Source organism: Lissotriton vulgaris, chromosome 12, assembly GCF_964263255.1.
Source record: "Lissotriton vulgaris chromosome 12, aLisVul1.2, whole genome shotgun sequence".
Classification (NCBI taxonomy): Eukaryota; Metazoa; Chordata; class Amphibia; order Caudata; family Salamandridae; genus Lissotriton; species Lissotriton vulgaris.
The window spans coordinates 438,531,199-438,551,575 of record NC_141700.1 but is presented as its reverse complement, the minus strand read 5'-3'; the positions used below and the strand labels follow the sequence as shown (position 1 = coordinate 438,551,575).

The 20,377-nt window shown below is 45.2% G+C and overlaps 1 protein-coding gene across 2 annotated transcripts in view; it reads right to left on the bottom strand.

Moving 5' to 3' along the window:
- Positions 1 to 20,377, bottom strand: part of NFATC3 (nuclear factor of activated T cells 3) — a 1,100,962-nt gene that overhangs the window by 716,987 nt on the left and 363,598 nt on the right. For both annotated transcript variants that reach the window (XM_086945198.1, XM_086945199.1), the window contains exon 3: positions 15,166 to 15,328. In XM_086945198.1, coding sequence (XP_086801324.1) covers positions 15,166 to 15,328 — 163 coding nt within the window. The remainder of the gene's footprint in view (positions 1 to 15,165; positions 15,329 to 20,377) is intronic.

Here is a 20,377-nt window from a genome sequence, read left to right as displayed (position 1 = left end):
GCGTTTGATCGTGTGCAGTGGGGGTATTTTTGGGAATTAAAGGAAAAAATGGGATTTGGGGCTAAATTCATTAGAGCTAAACAGTCTTTATATTTAAATCCTGTGGCAAAGATATCAGTAATGGGCCAACTCTCTGAAACTGTCATCATATCACGCGGTACACGACAAGGCTGCCCCTGTTCCCCCCTTTTATTTGCCCTTTATATAAACCCCTTATTCGAGTTACTGAGTCGGAACATTTTGATTCCCCCTTATAAAGCCCAGCACTATTATTTTTCAGTATTTGCATATGCTGATGACATCGCAGTGGCCACAACTAATCCTGTAACAGCAATAAAGGAAATTGAACGATTAGCACAGGTATTTGGTTCTATAACCGGTTATAAACTGAATGAGTCAAAAACTCAAATTCTGTGCTCTGATACGATTATATGGCTAGTCAGTAGGGTGGTCAAAGAAGTGACGTATTTGGGAATTTTAATCAGGGCAAATATGACGGAATTAGTGCAAGTTAATTGGAATACGTTAATGGCAAAAATTACGTCATCTTTGGATAGATGGGAGAGGTTGTATTTAACGATTATAGGACGATCAAATGTCATTAAAATGAATATATTGCCAAAGGTTCTGTATTTATTCAGATCTATACCTTTAGAGATAATTAAAGATAAAATACAGGCGTTGCAATCTAAATGCGGGAAATTCATATGGAGTCCTGGGAGACCTAGAAGGGCAATGAATTACATGACGTTGCCAGTTTTAAGGGGATGAATGGGTGTACCTGACTTTTTTCTTTATTATATAACTTGTTTTTTACTGAAAATGAAAGTCCTGATAACAGGAGAACATGAAAGTGCTGATGCTAATATGTCAAATATCTTTGATATACAGCTAGGGACATATGCAAAGTATATTCTAGTTAAAGAAATTGATGGGAGCTATTTTAAGCGAACAAGGTTCAAGGTAACCATGGGGGCCTTTAAGGTTTGGAAATGGTATATGAAAAATATGGATTTACCAAGAGTGTCATATTATACTCCGCTCAATGCGCATAGGATTTTACCTGGAATTGTTTCTGATGTAATGACCAATAAGTGGCAGCAGAAAGGCATTAAGATCTTAGGACACATTGCTAATGAGAATGGGATTTGTAAATCTTTTGCAGAGATCAAGGATGAATACTCACTGCCCAGGTGGTAATTTTTTAAATACTTACAAATTCGGGACTATTTAAATCAAAGGGGTAGGAACCTAATTCAACATCAAGTCATTGAAGAAATTAACAGATCAGGTAAAATTTGAGTGATTTATCAGTACTTGGTCTCTGCTAAGAAAGATGATGTAGAGAAAGTGCAGTTGAAATGGAGAGAATCTCTAGGGGATGTAGAGTTGGACGTAGAGGATCTTTTAATTTTGTCAAAGGAGGCGCTCATGTCTGCAAATTTGAAAGCTTAGTTTTTTAAATCGTTATATGATTTATATTATACACCTAAGCGAATGGCAAAATGGGGAGCCGGAAACAATGGTAAATGTTTTCGCTGTAGGGGTGAGGGCGCTGGGGGCGATTCACATTTTTTATAGTTGTGTTAAGTTGAAGGACTTTATTGAGCATTTGGAAAAATGTATCTCTTTGGTGATAAAAACAACGGTTGTTATCTCTCCAGCAATGATGCTGCTAGGTAAAATTCAAAAAGATAATAACATGGAAACAATTTTTCAATATAGACATTTTATATTTTTTGCGATGACTGTGGCACGTCTATGTATAGCCAAGGAGTGGCTACAGGAAAAATCACCGGATTTTCATCAATGGCGTGCTAAAATGCTGAGCTTATATAATTTGAAGTGGAGTTTATTTTCAATTAAAGGATAAAGGAAAAAGAGACTGGGTATCAAAATTTGGAGCGCCTTTCGGGACTATTACGAATCATGAGTATTTTTCTCTAATGAAAGTAAAGAGACTGACATTGTTATTTGGTGATTAATGTGATTTACATTAATTTTTGAGCTTGTTTGCAGTTTACTGTACTAAGATCAATAAAATAAAAAAATAAAAAAATGAAATTATGGTTAGATTACTTTGGATTACTTTACAGATTACTTTATGGATTACTTTTTCTACTAAGTGTGATATGCCTAGATATCACACTGGGACATATCCTAGAGAAAAAGGTAAGTAAAGTAGTTTTGAAGATTTGCAGTTTTTCCAGTTTTCATACAAAACCAACTCCATACTTGAAACAATTTTCACAAGAAAGGAGTCAATGCAGTCCTTGTGGAGGCAATGAGGTATGGGTTTCAAGTTAAGCATTAAGCACTTAGGGTTTGGGAGTTGGGTTTCAGGGGTTAGAACTGGGTTCCCCCAGGGTCAAGGATGCACTCTCAAAATCACCCTCAGCAGCACTAGGGTGGCTGGGTGCAGAGTGCGGAGGCCCACTGTTATCCAATGGGGATAGGGGCCTCCGGTTGGTGACTGCTCACGAGCATGCCACAGGGTTGTGGAAGCAAAGCTCCAGGTGTTAGGCTCAGGGCAAAGGGGGATCCAAGTTAGCACTTAAAGTGCACCCACAGGGGCGCAGGGGCATCTGGATGCAGGGTGCTGTTTTTAGCATCTAGTGCCCTGTTATTTTCAATGGGATTCTCCGGTTGCAACAAAGAGTGCAGGCTCCAGTAAGAAGATTTTCTGGAGCTGACCATCAGTTGGAAAGGGAAGTTGCCTGGGGATGCTGGGACACCATCCCTAGGGCCACCAATTGACTTAGAACGTCGGATGTAGGAGTGTCTTTAGGAGTCGGGTTTTCTTACCAGCTCCGGTCGCGGGCAGGGGGATCCTCCAGAAAGGGGCTGCAGGCGGCGATTCAGAGATTCGAGGCAGATCAGAGATCGCCAGATCTCAGATCAGAGATCGCCAGATCTCAGGTCAGGATCGCCAGGGAGACCGCCTTGTGGTGTTGAATGCAGAGTGGTGCAGACTTACGGTTTTTGGCCGGAGCCAGAGTTTGTTGGTGAGCAAATCCGGTGATCACAGGAGACAAAGTCTTGGGATTGGAAGGGAGGTCAGGTCCTTCAGGTTCTTGAGGGATGCTGGCTGCAGGACACATCGTGATTTCGCTACAGCAGGTTTGAGATGCGGACGGCTGGTAGGGCTGGCGCCAAGTCAGTGGGCGTCCTCCTCTTAGTTCAGTACGGCTTCTTCGGTCCTTCTTCTGGTCAGTTCTTGTCTGTAGAGGCAAGATTCAGGGTTGCCCCTAAATACTAGATTTAGGGGTGTTACAGTTAAGTAAAGGTTGGGACCAATGGTTCCATTCCTTGGGGAGGCACACCCCCTAGTATGCCACCCTCCAGTGGAAGGGGGGCATATGCCTCTCTCTGGTTGCCTGGGTCCCCCCATCTGTAAGATGGCAAGGACTGTTAGTTGAGATTCACCTCGCTTCCCCCAACTGAGGGGGTGGGGTTGCATAGGTGGGCACACGTCCCGTCCTCACTTGGTTTTCCCACCAATTCTCCCGCCTAAAGTGGTGGTAGGAACCAGTGGGGGCCAGTTTCTGGAAGCAGCAAATGGCTGGGGTAGCTCACCAAGGCGGCAAGCCTTTGAAGCTTGTCCTTCGATTACCCTTCCCATCCTGGGGGAGGAGGTTTGGCACCTAATCCCAGGATGTGAATTGTTCTATACCCCCAAGAGTGGCAGGCTCTCGACCCAGGGGTCGAGAAAGGAGTAGTTTGTCGTGTAACTCCAGTTCTGTAGTAGGGGATCTCTGTGTATAGTCATAATCTAGTGAATAGCCCCGCCCATGTGCGTGGACCCCGGCAATCAAAAATAATCTCTTAAATTGGCAAATCATGCAGAATTGCAAGACACTTAAGAGAGAATTTATAGACAAATAATGCAGCCTATATCCACAGGCTACACTGTCCAGTACTTCAACTAGAAATTCCACCAAACAAAACCACACACAACACAGCCTGCCCAGTTTCCTCCACAGAGAAACTTGCCTCTACCAGTAAAATACTCTGGAATGATAGAGAGGAAGGCATGGACAGACAAGCCCCATAGGCTGCCATTATGTGGCTTAAATAGGATACTGTGCCTTTAAGAGAACCTTCCAGAACTTCTTTCAGTATCCCAGAATGCACAGCAGGTCCCTTTTACTTTCAGTTCTTTTTGAAGGCGTAGAACGCCAGATCTGTAGCATTCCTCACATGAATATTTATCTCCACCGGGGAGGAGGGCGGGCGCTTATGACTATAACAGAGATACCCCTACTACAGAACTGGAGTTACAGGACAGAAACTACTACTTCTGTAGTAGGGGATCTCTGTGTATAGTCATAATCTAGTGAATAGAATGGCAAGCCCATCCCCACACCAAAGCGGCGGTGAAGAAAAGAAATTAACACCACTATTGTGCGAACAAATTCCGTAGCGAAGCCTGCCCAACCTGAGCATCTGCCCTGGCATCAGTGTCCAGACAGTAATGCTTAGCCAAGGTATGAACCGACTTCCAAGTGGTCGCCTTGCAGATCTCTGCAATCGGAACATTACGGAGTAAAGCTGTTGTGGCAGCTTTTCCCCTGGTAGAATGAGCCTTAGGCTTACCACCTAAGGTCTTATTAGCTTTTTAGTAACAACTGTATGCAGGACACAATCCACCTAGAAATGGACTGCTTAGAGGTAGCAAGACCCGTCCTGACCGATCCATAATTGACAAATAATGGTCTGACCTACGAATATCTTTGGTTTTATCCAGATAAAATGTCAACACCCTCCTAACATCCAGGGAATGTAGAGACCTTTCCGCTGGAGATGAAGGATTCTGAAAAAACGTAGGCAATGTTATAGTCTGGTTGACATGAAAATCAGAAATAACCTTGGGAAGAAATTTAGGGTGAGTACGCATAACAACCTTAGCAGTATTAAATACAGTATAAGGTTCTTGGCAACACAACGCCTGAATCTCACTCACCCTGTGGGCCGATGTAATGGCCACGAGGAACGCCGCCTTCCAGGACAGGTGCTGCAACAAAGCCTTATGAATAGGTTCCAAAGGCTCCTTCATCAATCTGGACAGCACCACATTCAATTCCCATGAAGGCGAAGGAAGCCTGACAGGAGGGAACACTTTCTTCAAGCCTTCCAAAAAATCTTTGATCACAGGGATCTGGAAGAAGGAAGTCTGTGAAGGGCATTTCCTGTAGGCAGTCAATGCAGCAAGATGAACCTTAATGGAATGAACATTAAGGCCAGACTGCGCCAAATGTAGAAGGTAAGGAAGGATGACATCTTCCTTGCACGTCGTTGGGTCATAGTTCTTGGACTGGCACCAGATACAGAACCTCTTCCACTTGTAAGCATAGGAAGTCCGAGTGGAAGGTCTCTTAGACTCCTTCAGTATGTCCATGCAATCTTCGGGCAGATTTAGATGGCCATATTGCACTATTTCAGGAGCCATGCCGCCAAACTCAAAGACGAGAGGTTGGGGTGCAACATCTGCCCCCCCGAACTTCGTGAGAAGGTCCGGCCTGCACGGCAGCCGAATGTGAGGAAGGAGAGACCGGTGAAGCAGGTCAGTGAACCACCACTGTCTGGGCCATTCCGGGGCAATGAGTATCATCCGAGCCCTGGATCGGTCCAGCTTGATGAGTATCGCTGGAATCAGGGAAATGGGTGGAAAAGCGTACAGAAAGCTGTTCGACCAGTTGATCCATAACACATTCCCCAGCGTCCCCTGCTGGTAGTACCTGGAGGCGGTGGCGAACAGATCTACGTCTGGAGTTCCCCACCTTGCGAAGACTTCTCCTAGTACTCCGTCGTTTATGACCCATTTGTGGTTTTCCTGAATCAGTCTGCTCAGTGCGTCCGCCTGAACATTCTGCACACCTGGCAGATGGGTAGCCGTTATCGTCAGTCCTCTGGCCAGAAGCCAGTGCCAGATCGCCTGCTTGTTGAGGTAATACATCGTGGTTGTATTGTCCGTCTGTACAAGCAGAGAGTTGTTCTAAAAGGACGGAAGAAAGGCCTTCAGTGCAAAGTGAACCGCTCTGAGTTCCAGGAAATTGATGTGATACGTGGCCTCCATCGGGGACCACGTTCCTTGAATTTGCAAGTTTCCGGAGTGCGCCCCCACCCGTGGAGAGAAGCATCCGTCACCACAGTCTGCGAGGGAATGTCCTTGTGGAAGGGAACCCCTCTGAGGAGATTCTCCGCTGAACACCACCACTTCAGAGACTGAAGAGCATGCATAGACAGTCGTATCTTGTCGTCCGAAGATCCTTTCCTCTGATCCCACTGGTCCTCCAAGCACTCCTGCAGAGGTCTCATGTGCAGCTGTGCGTGTGGCGCCAGGAAGATACAAGAGGCCATCGATCCCAGTAGAGAAAAGACACCGTCCTCACTGTTGTAGATGGAGTGGTCATAAGAGCCTGAGCCTTCCGAAGGAGTGATAATCGTCGCTCCTCCGAAGGAGACACGCTTGCTGACAGCGTATTGATGGAGGCTCCCAAGTACTGTATGCATTGGACCGGAGTCGGGACAGACTTGGACATGATGATGTGCAACCCCAGCTTGTTCAATAAAACGCACGTCTTCTGGAAGTGTGCTTGAGCTTCCGGGAAAGAAGAAGGCCTTGATCAACCAATCGTCCAGGTACGGGTAGACCGAAACCTTGTTCTTCCTCAGGTGTGCTGCCACCGCAGATTTTAGTCCGAATGGGAGTACTGTGTATTGATAATGATTGGTGTCGACTTGGAACTTTGCTTGTGTGCAATGGGCACATGGAAGTACGCATCCTGTAGGTCTATAGCACATAGCCAGTCTCCCTGTTGCAACTGAGGATAGATCTGATGCAATGACAGCATGCAAAACTTCTCCCAGCGAATCCATTTGTTTGCCTGTCGCAAGTCCAGAATGGACCTGAACTCGTTCTTGTCCTTCTTGCGAACCAGGAAGAACCGGGAGTACAGACCTCTTCCTCTCAGAGACAGAGGTACGTCTTCTATCGCCCTTTTCCTTAACAGGATATCTGCCTCCGCCTGGAGCTCGCGCAGCTGAAACTGCGAGCTGACCGGTGGAATTGCTGGAGGCGGGCTGGTGAACCGAAGACTGTATCCATTGCAAACAATATTCAGCACCCACTTGTCCTAAGTATTTTTTCTCCACTCTGCCAGAAAAAATTGGATGCTTCCCCCTACCGGAGTGGGTAACGGATCCGGGGGAAGTAAGTGCTTAGGGCCTAGACCCGGCCGGGCCCTTGGTCGCTGGTGCCGACTGTTGGACTCCTCTGCCCTTCGGGCGTTTCTGGAACGGCTTACGGAACTGCTGTTGTTGTTGTGACTGTCCCGAAGATTGGCCACGTCCTCTGCCCTGCCACCAAACCGCCGTTGGAACGGGCGGTACGATTTCTTTGATTCTTTGGGCTTCTCTAGACCCACAGCCGTGAGTGTTTCGGCCTCCGCCTTCATGCGGGCCATTTCGTCATCCGCATGTTTCCAAAATAGGGTTTCGCCAGAGAATGGAAGATTGGCAACCCTTTGCTGTGCGTCTGGTTTCAGTGACGAAAGGCGGAGCCAGGCATGTCGTCGCTGGTTAATCCCATGGCAAAAGCCATGCGCCGCCAAGAGGGACGAATCTGCTGCAGCGCTGATAATTTGATTCGCTACCAGCATCCCTTCGTTTAACACTTCCTGGAAATCTTCCCGCTTCTCGCGAGGTAAGTGTTCCGCAAACTGCTGGAGGGAGTCTCAGAGGGCACGGTCGTAGCGTCCCAACAAAGCTGTTGCACTCGCAGCCTTCATAGAGGTTGCTGATGTTCCACACACTTTCCTTCCAGCTGAATCCATCCATCTAGACTCTTTGTCTGGGGGGGACTCTGGATGACGGGGTGGTGGCATGCTGTTTGCGGGCCGCCGTCACAATCACAGAATCCAGAAGTGGTTCCACCCTCAGAAAAGCCGGATCCGAATCGGGAGCCCGGTATTTTTTCTGTAATCTCGAGGGGGGCGCCTTAGTCACCGCCGGGGTGAGAAAAAGGTCCATGGCCCGTTCCTCCTGGCCCGGCACCAGAGGTAGTAGCGGACGAGACAGGTGTTTCTGGTGCAGTGTCTCAAAAATTACCGATGTCTTGGGCGTGGGCACCGTCAAGGATATGCCCAGTTTGGCTGCGCCTTTCAATAGGACATCATCAAACGCCACCAGGTCATCAACCGGCGACACCCTTGTGTCCGGTGATCCCGACAAAGTCAGAGAGTAGTCCCTGGTCCCCGAGGACCGTGTGCGAGAGCGAGATCTGTGCCTCCTATGGCGGCATCTCGACCGCGTGGACGACCTGTTGCGCGATCGCTCCCTCCTCCTGGAGCGAGAGCGTGACCTCCCGGTTCGTGGACGCTCCGCAGATTTCCATGGGAGTGTCTTCCGTGGTCTATCCTGGGGCCTTGGTCTAGGAGTCCCCTTAGGTGGTGTAGGAAGAGGAGGTAGGGACACCGACCTTGGCGGAGGAACAGGAGGTATCTCCGACCGAGGGGCGGGCCCATGAGGTGGAAGCGGTGGTAGTGGTCGTCCTGAGGGTGGAAGTGGTGGAAGCGGAGGGTTGGTGGGAGGGTACTCCTTAGGTACAGGGGGAGGGGGCGACTTAAGCCGAGGTGGTGTATATACCACCGAGTACACCGAGCCCAGTGACTTCTTCGGGGGAGGGGACTGCGACCCAGCCCCTCCAGCAGGCGATCGCCTTCTCCGGCGCCCTCCACTAGATCCAGCATGACTTTTGGCGTTTAGGAGAGTTGGAACGACTCCTAGACGCTGATCTCTTCCTTCTCGACGCCGAGCGTCGCTTTTCAGGCGTCGAATGTCGCCTCCGCGACTCTGGCGTCGAAAGCCGCCTCCGTGACGTCGACCGATCCATTTGACGACGAGCGTCGACTCCTCCTCGACGCCGACCGCTTTCTCGAGGTCCTCGACGTCGAGGATCCCCTCGACGCTGATCGTATGCACGACGGCGACCGGCGGTGTCGCCTCGACGGCGAGCGCCGACGCCTGTCGCTCTTTCTTCGACGTCGATAGCTCGACGCCGCCGACGACGATGAAGATGCAGTCGCCGGTGGTCTCGACGGCGGCCTATCCAGGCCCTTCGACGTCGTATCATCACGCCGTCTCGACCCAGAGCCCCGGGGAGATGGGGAACACACCGTCGTCATCCCTCTCGACGTCGTCGATGCAATCGACGCCGACGGAGACCGGGACCGTTTGCTGGTCTTCCTGCCTCTGGGGAGCCCCCCAGAGGCTTCAGCAGAGGCAGAGGGAACCTTCCCAGGCTGCCCAGACCCACCTGCAGCCTGCAGTCGTCTCTCTTCAAGGCCTTGAAGCATAATCTTCAGCCTGTCCCTCAGGGTCCTCGCTGAAAGTTGCTGGCAGATGTCATAGTCTTCAGGGACATGTGCCTCAGGGAGACAGACGATGCAGACGTCATGTGGATCACTCTTGGCCTTCTTCCTTCCACATGCTGGGCATTTGTCGAAAAGACCAGGCATTTTAGAGCCCTAAAAAGCCTGAACAAACACACAGGAGAGAAGAGAAGCAACAAGGAATATTACTGCAAACACTTATCAAAAAAGTGAACAAAAATCCAATATACCCTTGTAAAAAGGGAGAGCTCAATGCCAGGGTCCTGTTAGCAGGAGCCGGAAAAAAGAACTGAAAGTAAAAGGGACCTGCTGTGCATTCTGGGATACTGGGAGAAGTTCTGGAAGGTTCTCTTAAAGGCACAGTATCCTATTTAAGCCACATAATGGCAGCCTATGGGGCTTGTATGTCCATGCCTTCCTCTCTATCATTCCAGAGTATTTTACTGGTAGAGGCAAGTTTCTCTGTGGAGGAAACTGGGCAGGCTGTGTTGTGTGTGGTTTTGTTTGGTGGAATTTTTAGTTGAAGTACTGGACAGTGTAGCCTGTGGATATAGGCTGCATTATTTGTCTTTAAATTCTCTCTTAAGTGTCTTGCAATTCTGCATGATTTGCCAACTTAAGAGATTATTTTTGATTGCCGGGGTCCACGCACATGGGCGGGACTATTCACTAGATTATGACTATACACAGAGATCCCCTACTACAGAACCTGTCTTGTGGTGGCAGCTGGCGTGCACAGTTTGGAAAGAGGGGACCCCTACAACCTAGTGGCTTGCTAATCGTAGGGAATATACAACCATGGGTTGAGAAGAAAAAATAGCAAACCAATTGATAATATTAGTGCCCTTGTTACAACCTCATTTTACATATTACATTGACATTAATAATTCGCTTAGACAGCAACGTATGGAAAATATATGGTTATTTTATTTTTCTTATTATTTGTTTCATTTTTATATCTTTTTTTCCATTTTAGACAACAAAGTTTTGTGTTTCTTTTTTAAAATGTAAATTCACTTAGTTCATAGTTACCATTATGATTCATAATAGTGACAATAAATGACATGCACTACCTATTGTAAACAAAAACATACAATATACAGTTAAATACAAAAAAGGTGCTGTACGATATGTTCGGTCGATGGAAAATTGTATGAAGGCAAATGCGGTAGAGTAGAACACAACGCGTTTCGGCCTGAGGCCTTCATCAGGTGACCCTCATTTCGTTTTTTACACACAGACAGGTGTACAACAAGTTCTTTACTTAGTTATCCTGTGGAGTAGATTCCAATTTCTTAGAACAGAAGTTCTGATGTTTTTAATGATGAAGAGTTTTCAGCAGGAAATATATAACTGATAAGTGTTGATTCCACTTCTTATTTTTAAACAGGGTTGCTCATAGGATATGTTATATTGATAGGGTAGATATTCGCCGGCACCGCTTATTTCACTCCATAGTTATGATCTAAACACTACTGATGTAGAAGGAAGGATATTCTCATAACGGTTATGCCATCGTTGTTTATATTTTCACACAACACCATTCCTTGTTGTGATTTGTGAAGAGGATTGGTTTCACTAGGTGGCCTCTTCCAGATTTAGGTATTTCGTGGCTGAGCGCGTTTCTCCGTAGTTAGGGGGGTCTGCTGGTGTGCCTTCCAGACGTGCCGGCGTGCCGGCGTGCAGCCACTGAGCAAGGACACTAGTGTTAGGTTGTTTTTCAGGGGGCGTCTCTAAGATGCCCTCTGAGTGCATTTGTCATTAAATATCACACTGGGATCAGTGTAGGTTTAATGTGCGGAGAACTTTGATACCAAACTTCTCCATTTCCAGTAAAGCCAATATGGTGCTGTGGAGTTTGGAATGACAAATTCCAAGTACCATATACTCTTAATGGCATTACTGCACTTACAATGTCTAAGAATTGGCTTAGACACTGTAGGGGTACAGGGCTAATGCACATGTACCCTAACCACTGGTATAGTGCACCCAGCTAGAGGGGTGGCTGACCTATGCCACGGCAGTGGGTTGTAGGCATGGCACACAGGGATGTGTACAATGCTGTGAGGAGCGCGTGTAAACGCTCCACTCCCAGACCCAGAGCATGAGTGGATATTGTATCCTGCTCTAGATTCGACTTTTTAACCTTATCCATATTCATCCCATTTAATTCACAAGGTTTGCCAGAACTTTCATGTTGTCCTTTTCTTTATCTACATGTATAGCGTCCTACATTTTGAATGCTTCCCATATTTCAGTGTGCCCATCCGGACCTCTTCCAAAGTACAAACTAAATGCAGAGAATCATGATAGCAGCATCTTCTTTATTAGGAACCCAATGTATTTCGGGCTTATGTCAAGCCCTTCGTCAGGGGTAACTGCATGTTAACAGTTTGAAAACAACCATTACTAAATGTCCTCTATGTAACATTATCACCACATCAATTCATGACTCATTGTACAAAAAATTGTCCCCTTGTGCTTATTACTCAACACCGTAATCGGAATAAATTGCATTTAAACTCAAACGTTCTGCCTCCCCTTAAACACCCATCCATTTTTGTTCACTCCCCAACCCGTGCCGTGCAAAACTACAGGGATGTGTGCCATGTCGACTCTTCACTTTGTTCTGCACCAAAACACGCAATCTGCAATGGCAGTGTGTGCGTGTGTGTGTGTAAAGGTACTGGGCCTCGAAGGGTGGCACAATATGTGCCGCAGCCCTTAGAGGCCTTCCGTGGCCACAGTGCCCTTGGTACCTATGGTACCATTTACAAGGGACCGACATGTGGCCAAAGAGAGTCAACTGGGTTTGGTTTCAATGCCGTTAAGGAAAAAAACATAGGCTCTGGGTACCTGGTTGGCATCAACAGTTTGGCAAAAAGTGTTGGTAACCATGCAAAAAGAGGGCACTTTCTTACAGGCTGTGATAGGTGGGACCTGATTGGCCTCTCCAGGGTGAGTGACCCGTGGGCAAAGGGTGGAGTGATTTTGTTTGCCGACCGAATACCAGCTGCAACTCACTGAAACCTACCACTATCTGCAAATCCGACATGTGCTTCAGAAGGCGTTGCCAAAGGGAGAAGTTCTCTCTGAATCTTCGCCCTTAGAGGATAGACTTCTGACTGACCATATGCGATCTCATTTAGCTACCGCAAACTGATTATTAACACTCCCGATACTCAGACTCAGTTGAGGGAATGTTGGGATTGTAATCTTGAGCGTCTAGAGAACGATGAATGGCATGAGGCATTGGCGTCCCCCTTAAGATGGCTATATGATCTAGATTCTCATGGGTCCATACACATCCTACATCGATGTTATTACGCCTGGACCTCCATGGTAAAGATGGGCAAGGCATTGGATGCATTATGTCCTAGGAAATGTGGTGAAATTGGTATGTTTTTTCACATGCTCTGGAGCTGTCCAATACTCCAGACTACTGGCTAGAAAGGACTGCATGTATGAATGGTGTGTGTGTGGGAGTGACATGGGGGCTACTGCGAAGTGGTGTTTGTTGAATATCTGGTATATGACTGGCCTTCCTCAAATGGACCAACTTTAGATAACACTGGCATGTATAGTAGCTAAACATAATAAAGCACAGCTGTGAAGGGCTGATTAGGCACCGCAGCTTAATGAGTGGAAGACAGACCTGGATTAGTGCATGCTGGCAGAGTGAGTGGTTTACGAGGGCAGGTGGTGTCCAATTAAAAGGCCAAAGTTTGGAGCAAAAGGAATGACAGTTGAGGTGGGCTGTGCCCCCCGTTGATAGTACCGATTTTGATGCTGTGTTTCAGGAATATCGGAACTCATCTGAGGCCTAATGACGAGTTTGAGGCAAGGAGGGGATGGGTTGACAGCTGGGGATTCAAACTGGAGGAAGTGGTTTTAGAAAATGTATCTACTATTTGAAATTAAAATTAAGTAGTGATGCGAAATAGATGAAGCAGACATGTGAGAGTAATCTAGTCTTGGCATATGAAATTTGTACGAATGTGCCTTCCGTTCTGCACGAGGCATGATCTGCAGCCCTATGTGAGGCTCAGCTTTATTAACAATGCAGAACCGATCACATGTGAGGAACTTTTCATAAAGAACCTCTTTAGGATGTCCATGGGAACTTTGAGCATTCCATTATATATGGTTCTTGGATTGCAAGATATCACTACCCTTGCACATTTGAGACCGGTGCTGTATTGGGTTACAATTTAGAGGTCTCCAGAATTACACGAGCGTAGGGATGCCCTGAAGGACATGTTACATTAATAAGGCTCCAGCAGGATCACAGAGCTTTACTTGTCTATTAAATGTGTACCTGTTTGAACCCTGCCTGGAGGATATTGAAAATAAAACAGTTAAAAATCTGTAAAATTATGTGGCATTTTCCCCCAGCCACATTTACTAGGTTTTGGGGACAGTAGTATTCGGGATCCGATAATTGCTTCAAATGTGCTGAATAATTCTAATTTTTCATTCTCCTACCCCAGGTTTGCCACACCACAGAAACATGGTTAACATACATGTTAAGTTATGAGGAGGTCACACAAGAGATTTTTTATTAAGGAGGTGCAAATCTTATGTACTTCGCTTACTTATTTATTTTTACCGTTGCTTGCAGGATTTGTTGTATTGCTAAGTCTGTTTTTAAATTACAATAATCTTCGATTTGAAAATGCAGTTTTAAGCTAGGTTTTTTCCCAATTTTTTAATTATTTACTGTATTTATTATGTAGGTATCCTTGATTTATATTGCAAAATCCGAAATAAACATAAATGACTTACTCATTTCCACGCCGGACTAGAAATATAGGGGATAAAAACAATCGCATCTCCCAGAACTTTTACTCCTAAGGGGTGAAATCCTGACTCGCTTAAGTTGAACCTTCCTCCAACCTTACGGACTACCGTTTGTCAATATTAGGTGCCCCAGCACTGTAAGGTTATCCTTGCTATTCAACATCCATGTTTAAATATATTAACTAAGGATGGCATCTGTTTCTTAACTACATCATGTATAACAACCTACATTTGTTACAGTGTAAATAATAACTAATGCTTATTTTTGTTAAACATACTGCAAAGACAAAACAATAAAACACTGAAAAAATAAATGGACTATGAGAAATGTATCTTATGTACTCGCTCTAACAATTTAGCTAACTTTATGAGATAAATTAAAGGGTGATTCAGCAGGACTAAGGGTTTTAGGAGGTGCTGAAGCAAATGAGATGGAAGAGATCGTTATCTTAGAGCATCACAGTAAACTTCCCACAGATATGATTCAAATGCCATTCTTACTTTGTATTATTCAGTTCATTGTGAGTGAACATGGCTTAAAAAAAAGATCATGGGTTTTGAGGTCTTGGATGAGAAAGGAGCCTTAAAACCACAAGGGTGTTTAGTGTTAACTCGAAAAGGGAACGGGGTTGATAGCACAATTTTCCATCATTATATTAAGCACCAGAAAAAAACAACTTGAGGGTAAAAATAGTGTGCTATTTAAATGATATGAACATAGCGGCACGTTACAACTTTCAAAGATAACATTATATAGCTGTCATGTATGCCCCAGCATAAAAGGAGTGAAAAATCTATAAAAAATGACAGCTACATATAATCGCTCTATAGGGACTAGGACAAGCTTCACCTGAATCGTTAACGTATACTTTAAGTAATATGACATGTTACAGCAAACTGAAGTCTATGTGAGAACAGATATATTTCAGCAAATTTCTTTTAACAATAAGAGATTGCCTCTGCAAAAACATACCTTCACGACAGGGTGTCCACCAGTGGATGCTTTTACTGCCCCTCGACTGCCCTCCGTTTCGTAGTGCGCTCTATGATGCGTTTTGGGTTGTATTTCCACCTTCAACTCACATTGCCCATAATGACTTGGCAAAGGCCAGTCGAGTGGAGGCAGTGAAGATGTGCTGAAAAAGAGTTCGCAGAACGTTTCACTGGGGAAGATTAAAATAATTTTACAGAAAGGCACGTGTATACGATTTAATATGCCAGAAATAAAGGAAAGTTACTTAATGGTCACCGTGGAATGCATCTGGTATGTCAAAGTACTTCTACTGTGTCAACAGTCTTAAGCATGGTGTTTGAGTAGGGAGGCAAGACAGAGCGGTGCAATAACTGGAAGACAGATTTCAACACAAATGTAAAGGGATTGATATAAAGCAAAATGTACAGTGCCACAGAACTAGTATTCCACAAGTAATTTAGCTGCCCCTCTCCTCCCAACTAAGAAATGACACTGAATGTGAATCTGCGCATGAAACTGCATTTCATACTGAGCACCTATCCGCGAAGCAGCATTTTTGTAATCACTCCTGTCAAATGAACATCAATTATTAAAACCCTATTGGCTTTCACTTTCCGCGCGGCTCACGTCAGAACCACGAGAAATGCTGTTTAGGTCACCTAGAGTAGCATTTTACTTGCACCAAACAAAGCCGGAGGGGCTTTTCCTCAATTGTTACTATCGTATTAATAAGCCAGGTAAAATACTGGGGATGGCATCTGTCAGTTCAACCAAATGTTAACGTGGTTCAGGTCAATATTTAGAGTGCAGTCGAAAACGAACAACGATAATAGACTTTGCTAATAATTTGACGTGCCGGGCAAGTTTTTTACAAAAAAGGGAGTCAAAAACATAATGATAATGGAATCCGTCCCTTTGGGTTACTCTCTTGCCAGCAGAGGAAGTCTCCAGAAGTAGGATAACAACTCTTTTTTGGGCAAGATAGGCATGCTACTTGAGCAATCGATCTGTCATCTGTTAAGAGTATTAAATTCATCATAGCTGCCAAAGTATTAGATTGCTAATGTGGTACATTTTCATAATTTCAGTGTAATTAAGAGTGACATTCAACGACAATGAGTGACACTTTATCACGAGCAAAAATCAAGCAATGAAGACGAGGGAAACAAATATAATACAAATTACAGTCATTTGAGCAACAAGAAACTCTAGGATCATCTTAGAACTGCTGCAAAGCACCAGAAGAACAAGTTACTTACCTTTGGTAATGCTTTTTCTGTTGGATAGAGTATCTGCCTGTTGATTCCTCAACTTTTGATTTACCCCATGCGCAGTATTCCATGGAAACTTTTCTCCACAGCTCTCCCACGTCGACGAGGACGTCACAATGGAACGGCTCCACACGCAACTCTGCGTGACGTCATCAGAGCCATAAGAAGACCTCATCGGTGTGCTGACATTAGTTCCACCCATTTATTCCGTTCCTTTGAGGCGAACGGGTGAACCAACCACAATTTCACAAGTATACACAATATGCAATATAAAGAAAGAAACCTGTTCATTCAAAAATATAGACATTTCCCAGTGGCAAACCCCACATTATTTCAAATAACAATAAAATACATGATTTCATGCCAATTATTTTCTTGGTATAAACAGGCAGGCAATGGGGAGGTGGGTGGCTTCAGTGAGGAATCTACAGGCAGATACTGTATCTACCAGAAAAAGCGTTACCGAAGATAAGTAACTTGTTCTTCTGATGGATACATCTGCCTATAGATTCCTCACCTTTAGAATTTAATCCCCAAGCAGTCCTGCTCTCGGAGGGTGCCTGCCTACCTATACCAAAACATCTTGTAACACACAACGTGCAAAGTGGCCGTCCCTCCTCAACTCAGAGTCTAAGCAATAATGTTTCGCAAAAGTGTGAAGGGAGGTCCAAGTTTCTGCTTGTCTACCACAGAGACACCTCTATCTAAAGCTGAAGAAGACTCTACTCTAGTAGAATAAGCTCAAATACCTTTGGGAGGCTCCTTCTTGGCCAATGCATAGCAGATCTTGATGCAGAGGATGATCCACTCGGACAGTATTCTCTTGTGGGCAGCCTTGCCCTTCTTCTTGCCCACATATCCAATGAAGAGCTGGTTGGCCAACCACAAGTCCTTAGTCCTGTTCAAGTAGAAGCTGACGGCTCTCTTAGGGTCCAGGCGGTGAAGTCTCTCCTCCTCCTTAGAAGAGTACGGGGAAGGATAGAAAGTGGGTAAAATGATAGATGGAAGTGACCACCTTAGGCAGGAAAGCAGCTCTGGGCCTCAGAACCATTTTATCCGCATTAATTAAGGTAAAAGAGGACTTAAAGCTAAGAGCCTGCAGCTCACTAACCCTCCTGGAACACGAAATTGCATTCAGAAAAACTTAAAGGCTAGAAATCTCAATGGACAGCTATACAGGGGTTCAAAGGGAGACCCATCAAGAAAGCCAGGACTACATTTAAATCCCACTGAGGCATGATAAATGAAGTGGGAGGAAACCAATTAGTGAGACCCTTAATGAATCTAATGACAAGGCAGAAAAGTAGACTGTTGCTCCTGCACAACCCTGTAATGCTAGGGAAAGAGAGAAATTGAGAATATCAGACAAATGGGCTCGTAAGGGATCTATCGATCTCTCTCTGCACCATTTCACAAACCTGGTCCACCTGCCAGAATAAACAGACTTGGTGGAGTGTCTTCTGGTCGATAAAATAACATCTGCCAAGTCTGGCGGGAGAAAAAAAGAGCTCAGGTTGGCTCGTTCAATCTCCAGGCATGGAGGTGCAGGCTCTGGAGGTGGGGGTGTAGAACCTGCCCCTGCGACTGCGAGAGGAGGTCTGTCCTGAGATGAAAATGGTGTGGAGGGCACAATGAGAGGTAAAGGAGGTCTGTTTATCACACCCTTCTTGGCCAGTCCGGGGCGATCAATATGACTTTGGCCCGATCTTGACGAATCTTCTTCAGAACCTGAGGGATCAAGGGTATGGGAGGAAACACGAAAAAAAGCTGTGAGCCCCAATCTAACTGAAATGCATCCCCCAACGCTCCCCACATCGGATACTGGAGACTGCAGAACGACAGGTAGTGCTCATACCCTTGAGTGGCAAACAGGTCCAACCGAAGGCACTCCCACATCCTGAAAATGTGATGGGCAACCTCCGGATGGAGACGCTACTCGTGATCGGCCGAGTACTGCTGACAGAGACTGTCCGCATGCACATTCAGCACTCCAACAAGATTCACAATCGCGCAAATCTGATGGTCCGGAGCCCAGGATCAGAGTTGCAGATCCTCTCTGCTGAGCGGATACAACCCAACTCCTCCCTGTTTGTTGATGTCTACATCGCAGTAGTGTTGGCTGTCAGGACCTGAAAAAACTGACCACAAAGGGAGGGAAGAAAGACTTGAGAGCCAAACATATCGCCTGGAATTCTAGAAGACTGATGTGAAGCAATCTTTCCTCTGGAGATCAAAGGCCTTTGACCTCCAGATCCCCAGATGAGCTTCCCACCCTAGAGTAGAGGCATCCGTTATCATGGTGGCCACCGAAGGAGGCAGATACAGCTTACATTGAGATATGTTGTCTGAAACACTACATCATATTAGATCTGCCGAAGTGTCTCTGGAGATTCTGACCACCTCCCTGAGATCTCCGCTGTGTTGAAGCAATCGCCTGCAGAGGCACCACTGGAGTGTCCTCATGTGCCAGCGTGAATGTTTGACCAACAGTATGCAGGAAGCGAGCAGGCATAAGACCTTCAGGACTGGAACACCCGTTTCATCTTGAAAAATTGGAATCAAAGCCTGGATGTCTAGGACTCTCTGTGGGGCGGAAAGGCACGACAAAGTAGTGTCCAGTACTGCCCCTATGAAGAGGTTGTGCTGAGAGGGCACTATGTATTTCCAAATACGTAAGTCCCGATAAGGAGTTGATTTTATGCATGAAACAAAGTGCCTTAAAATTGATACACCTGTCAAATGTGATATATATATATATATCACAGATCAGAACTCCCTTATTGCCAAAGACGGTGCCGCACTCTCGGGAAAAAATAATTAAATATTTATTGCAAAAAAGCGGGACGCGTTTTGGCGTAAGCCTTCCTCGACCGCTATAACAAACAGAATCGGCTTCGCCATTTTATTTCTCATTCGGCTATGCGTCATAATGTCTATTTCATTAACATAGAAAACGGACATACTCATTTCCGTAAGTAAATATCAGCGCCATTTCTAAATGTACATCCATCCATGCATGAGCTATGTACACTATTTACAATTCTCAATACAATTATACATGCTATGTATACATGATTAAGCCCTGGAATGGCTTGCAATCAATTAATAGCTATTACATTTTCATAATTTCATCATTATTTCAATGTATCAAAGTTCACTGCTATTTCTCATTCAGAAATCCAGCCCTGAATGGGCAAACAATTATTTCATGGAGAAAAATCTAATTAAAAAAAGGAATTTTAACGACATTACAGCACTTCAAATGAATCAAAACTCATTCTGTACTTCATATTTATGATCCTAAGGAACTGGCTTCTATATTGCTTTTCAACCTAGGTGAATGGCTAACTCTTCCTCCGTATTCAGACCTCCCGGAGTCTTTGTCTGAAGATCTATTATATATCTTGACTCAAGTCTCCTTAGTCGGAGCTCCCTATTGCCTCCTCTCTGTTAGTGGGACATGATCAATACAAAAGAAATTTAACAGATTTCTGTTGCTCAAGTGAAATTCAGCAAAATGCCTGGCAACAGGATATGTTGGATCTTTCTTTTCAATTGCTCTGGCATGTTCAAGAATTCTTTTTTTAGCCGGATTAATCGTACTGCCTATGTACCATAAATTACATGGACATCTAAGTATGTAAACACAGAATGGTGTATTACAAGTAAGACATTTGTTAATTTTTCGTTGTGTATTTGATCCTGGTAATGGATATATTGTTCTATTACTGCTGTGTTTGCATGGTTTGCATTTTGTAGACAGGAAAAATCCCGTTAGATCACTGATCCGTGGGTTCTTTCTTCTTTGTTCTAAATGACTGTGGGTCAGATTATCTTTTAACGATCTACTTCTCCTGTAAGTTATTTTTATATAATTAGAAAGATTCCTGCCTATAACTGGATCAGATTGGAGAACGTGCAAGTTACGTTTCACTATTTTC